This window comes from Dreissena polymorpha, chromosome 2 (genome assembly GCF_020536995.1).
Source record: "Dreissena polymorpha isolate Duluth1 chromosome 2, UMN_Dpol_1.0, whole genome shotgun sequence".
In the NCBI taxonomy this organism is placed as follows: domain Eukaryota; kingdom Metazoa; phylum Mollusca; class Bivalvia; order Myida; family Dreissenidae; genus Dreissena; species Dreissena polymorpha.
Window position 1 is genome coordinate 92,692,395 of NC_068356.1, and position 5,415 is coordinate 92,697,809.

Consider the following 5,415-nt stretch of genomic DNA (forward strand, 5'->3'; position numbering starts at 1 on the left):
CCGTCCTACAGTTCGTTTGTGCGAGGCCAAACCATAATGATACGTTTATTATAACATACATTTTGCTTCGTGCAAATCTGTGATACTTGCAATTATGTTGTCTTTGGTACTTATTGCCACGCCCATATGTACTGACCTCATAATAACCTTGACATTAACCAACTGTTGCGCTGCGACATTTCCAATGGCCACTGGATGAATACTTACTTACAAGGCTTCCATCGAACGTAACAGTGTTTATGAAACGCAACATCTTGTTTCGACAATGGCGTCGACAATAACTATATCACTATTGACGACAATAATGACCATGTTGTTCATGGTGAAAGATTCGATGGTTCAGTATTTGACATTATAAAGAAAATGCTATCCAATAATTATTAAACCCCCGACCCCACCTCGCATACAATCATTTTGCAGATCTAACTCGAAAACCTTTATAGTAATACATTTCTTAATAAGAAAATATGATTCATCATACAAATTAACATGCTGATGCATTTTGTGAATAATTGTGAAAATGTTAAACACACATAATTATCATAAGTATACATACATACATTATATATACAAAATATAACGTTTTTATGTAAATAGTAACGCATGGCTGTATAAAGTATCAACATTTTTTTCATTTCTACAAAAAAGAACATATACTATTTTTTGGTAGAGTAATACATAATAAATACATAATCGATGACAGCGCTCCCGAAATCAGTTTATTAATCCGTGTACGGGCGTACAAACAATTATGATATGCATATGTCTTTCCGTTCCCCAGGCACCGGCCGGAAGCCGTCGCCAATCCTGGAGCAGTCCTCCATGGTGGTGGAGACGGTGGAAAAGAAGCCGGGCATGAAGGCTTCCCGTCGCTTCCGGGGTGACGCCAGCAAGGTGGTCGCTTCCGGTCCTGGAATCAAGAAGGCCTTCCTGAACCGCGCACAGAATCTCACCTTAGACGTTAAAGAAGCGGGTATGAGTATGTCTTTATTATTATATAAGCCGTGTTTCAGGTAAACTAGGCTAAACGGATGTGCGTAAAGTGCTGTCACAGATTAGCCTGTTAAGTCCACACAGGCTACTTGGGGACGACACTTACCACTTTTTGTCGTTCAAATGAATTATCTTTTAAAGAAAAATCTAGTTTGTACAGCAATTGACCCTGATAAACCTTGCGGACTGCACAGGCTTATCTGGAAGACACTTTACGCACATGCATTAAACCCCGTTTACACAGAGCGGGGAGCAAAAGTCATATAATGCTGTATGCTTTCTTTGTAATATATAATAAATAAATATAGTTTCTTTAAGCATTTTGTGATACAAAGTTGCTTAATTTTTCATCTAAAATTTAAATCCAATTGTTTTTATATTATGATATGATCATAGTATGGTAGTTGTATATGTAAATGACATACAAGTATGTTTGAGCGTTAAGCTTCAAAGTTCAATGCAGATTTTCTGCATAGACTAGTTTGAATAACTTAGAGATTGTGCAAACGAAATGTAGTTTTGTATTATCATGGTTTTTTCAACCGTACCTATTTCAAATCGCTGCTCTCGTTTTTAGGAAACGCTATTCTGTTCGTCGGCATGATTACGCCCAACGGCACACCGGAATCGGAACTGGTCGTCAAGCGGGCGTCGAACACCTCGTACACCGTCACGTACACGTGCAAGGAGGCGGGAGAGCACTTGCTGCAAATTAAGTGGGGCGACGATGACATTCCCGGAAGTCCGTTTTGCCTTCACGCCTAACTTTGACAATTCCCCTTATGTTAACGTTATGATTTATTTTTCATTTTACAACATTCATTTATGTTGTGTGTTTTTTTTTCGAGTTCATTTGATTGTAACTGATTGTAACTGACAGTTGCTTCGGAGACGTGTCGTTGTTGTCGCATTCACATTCGAGTCGGCGTCGTGGTGCGGCACGTTGGAGCTCACCTGAGATCACCGTCGGCATGGTGAGCTTTTGTGCTCGCATTTAGTCTGTCGTTTGTCGTGCTTTGGGCGTCGTTTCTTTTAAACAATTACATTGAGGCCACATTTATTGCTTAACATATGTCTCAATGACATCTCGGTCGATTTTGAAAATTGTTCACACGGTTTTGCCCAATCACCATAATACTCTTTTTCTACTGATACTTCAGACGAGTTCAAGCATGGTTTGGGATATAAAGCAAGGCCAGATGCCGCAATTATAATACAAACATCACACAAGCTGCTAAGAACAGTTTAGTTTCCTCGGCGCTCAGGTGGGCGACAAAGGGTCCTTGGTCGTCTTGTTGAAAGAAAAGGAAGATCCGGTGATGCTGTTGTTTGCGGTACGTCCATTGAAGTTTTAAGATAAGACAGGCTAATCTGGGACCCAGTTTTGATGCCTAGTATTCCCAGAAAATGCTCATCAAATTAAGGTTATTCAAGAACCGAACAATCGGGAGTTATACGTATGGTTCCGATTTACGCGAAACATGTATTTTTTTGCCACCCGCAACAGATTTATGTAGCAAGTGCTTTCAGATGCATGTAATCCAAGTTGGATCATAACTGAAAAGAAATAAATTAGAAACAAATGCATTGCTATGATTTTTTCAATTGTCAATTGAGTATCGATCCAGTTTTATATAACACTTAATTGTATATATGACACGTGTTTGTATTTTTCCTAATAGTAATACAATTTTTCCCTGGTATTGTGACTGTGTTGAATTTTGTTTTAAATAAAATAACCCGTTAATCACGTGTATATGGTCTGTGCGAAAATGGTTTCATATGTACCGTGCTCTGTGAACAAGGGGTTTAATGCATACGCGTAAAATGCCGTCCCAGATTAGCCTGTGCTAATGATAGTTTTCGTTTAAAAAAAGTATTTTCATCGCAAAAATCCAGTTAAGGTGGAAAGTGCCGTCCCTGATTAGCCTGTGCGGACTGCACAGGCTAATATGGGACGACACTTTACGCACATGAATAAAACTCCTTTTTCCACAGAGCACGGTCCGATTGTATAGTTGTTGATCATGTTTAGCCTATTATACAAATCAGTTTCATGTAACCATTGTCTTTCTTGTAAAAAGAAAGAAGTAACTTTATTTAAGGAGTAGGGTTTTGGATAAAAAACGTAGGAAAAAGATGCGTTATGTAGCCGTATGGTCACTGAGTGATTTTCCGAAATTGTGACAATTAACAAAAAAACTATGTTACAGGCATTTCTAATATAAAGCTTTTAGTGCAATTGTGTATTTATTTATTTGTTTGTTCTCTGTTGTTTTAGATATCTTTATGTACAGGTTGCCAGTTTTTCAGTTCGTTTTACGCTAGAGTTATGTCACTTTGTTATACAACATACAATGTACGAAAACAATATTTGCTATTTTCTCTTTTGAATTAAGTTAAACGTAAAACATTGACATTTCATTTGTTTGTCATTGTATTAAGCTTAGAAGTTTTATATGCAGTTTGCATGTTAAATCGCGAGCACGAAAGTATTCTTAACCAACAAAGTAGCGAGGCATTTTGTGTCATCTACGGAAATTGTATGCTTGATTTTCGTCATTCGTGTATGATTGAAGTGTGCTGTTAATATGATTGGAGTCTATCACCATATCTAGGAATGTTTAGTAATAAATTAAACATTGAGATTCAACCCAAGTATTGTGTTGTATTTTCTTATTTTAACAAGATACTGGCATATATTGTTATGAAATGAACATCTAAACACAATTCTTTGGTTTACTTGTTATCATGACAAAACACTATTTCGTTAGTGTTTTTTTACTCATCGTGAAAGTAACACTGTGTTATCAACGTTTATCAATGGCCCATCATGTCTTCCCCTGACGATTTAGTGACCGAGTACTGACCATTAAATTCTGCGAGATGGATTTTAACTACTTGTACTTGGGCAAATACGCGTCGATTAGTCGTATGAGCGCGTAGAGAGTAATCCGGAATTTCTCACACTGAACATTGTAACATCATATACGCTGTACATCCACGCAGTGATGTGACCAACGTTCTGGGGGATTTCTCTCGAATCAGCCAGTGAAATATTCGAATGTATTCACACGGGTCTGCTGGCGTGATATAAATGTCATGTAAGGCGAATAGCTTGTGAAACAGAAAGGCATTACAAATGGTTCTTATATTTTAATTTTAGACTATCTGTATGCTATCATTTAGTGGATCGAAATTGTGTAGGTCTTAAAGCGGGTATATACGATTTTTTATATGTGTTTAATTGTAATATATTGATAAAATATGTTACAATAACACAAAATAGGCAAGAAAAATTATGCATTAAAGCCGAATTTCATAAAATGCAGCAAAGACAAATTAGCGCCCCGAGCCGATAGTGACGTACATATTTTCCTACAATAACCGAAGCATTCGTCTTTGTATTAGGATCGGAGATAGTGTTCGTGTGTCGTATGAATAGATATCGTTGCAGGAATTCAAATAAACCGTTAAACTAAGTTTAGATGCACATCGTACATGTATGGTATACATGGTGGCGAATTCGGCTGTACAGCCGTTTTCAATTTCAGAATTAAATATCTGGCTTATTTCGCATTTTTCGACACATCTTCTTCTTAACTTTTATTTTAATTTATATTGAAATATATATATAATAAGTTTTTTACACAGTTTATATAAATTCATAAATATTTGACAAAATCGTACATTCCCTTTGGTAAATTCATGAACAACATTCCTTAACATTGGTTTTGCTGTGACACTTTGCCGTTTTTTTTCATAATAATATTTCAATGAAATAGGGCAATCGTCATTTAAAATCAATATGAACAATATGAATATTTTATATAATACTAGATATAATACTGCTGTTCAAAAAGAGGTCTGTCCAACAAGTGTTATACACTTCGTTATACACTTCTAAAGACGAAGATGTGTTTTTTTCCAAAACTCTTAAGACATTTTAGAATATTTGTTTGTCGTACAAAGGTATTATGTTTTAAAATTTCATGAACAGAAAATATTGCATTAAAGCAACAATATGCTCAGTTGTTATAAGTACTATGAGACCGAAATGAAAACTTCATTTGATTTCACTAACATTGCCAAACCATAAGGCTAGGTAGGTAGGCTTTTATTTCGTTAACTTTTCTTAACGGTGCCTAAAAGTAACAAGAATAAGAATGTGCAGATTACATGAAGAAATTGTATCTTTCTTTACAAAGCAATCTTGTTTTTGTTATTTGTTATTAATTTGAAATTGATTGAAAGGATATGAGCTAAAATATCAAAAACGTTAATGTTAATTAAAAATCTTGATAGAATTGAGCAAAAATTATCGAAAACTCAACTTGGAACACTAAACAGTTCAAAAGTTAAGGATTGCCACCACCATTTGGGTCGGACAGGTTGGTGGAAACAAAACACATTGATAGGGTC

General features: G+C 35.9%; 1 protein-coding gene across 3 annotated transcripts in view; it reads left to right on the forward strand.

The window, feature by feature from the left end:
• The window catches only part of LOC127868061 (filamin-A-like), a 62,761-nt gene extending 59,110 nt beyond the window's left edge, over positions 1 to 3,651 (forward strand). For 2 of the 3 annotated variants that reach the window (XM_052409651.1, XM_052409652.1), the window contains exons 16-17: positions 782 to 973; positions 1,571 to 3,651. In XM_052409651.1, the coding sequence (XP_052265611.1) occupies positions 782 to 973; positions 1,571 to 1,758 (380 nt within the window). In that variant the 3' untranslated portion in view covers positions 1,759 to 3,651. The remainder of the gene's footprint in view (positions 1 to 781; positions 974 to 1,570) is intronic. The other variant, XR_008043865.1, reaches the window with a different exon arrangement.
• Positions 3,652 to 5,415: the final 1,764 nt, after the last annotated feature.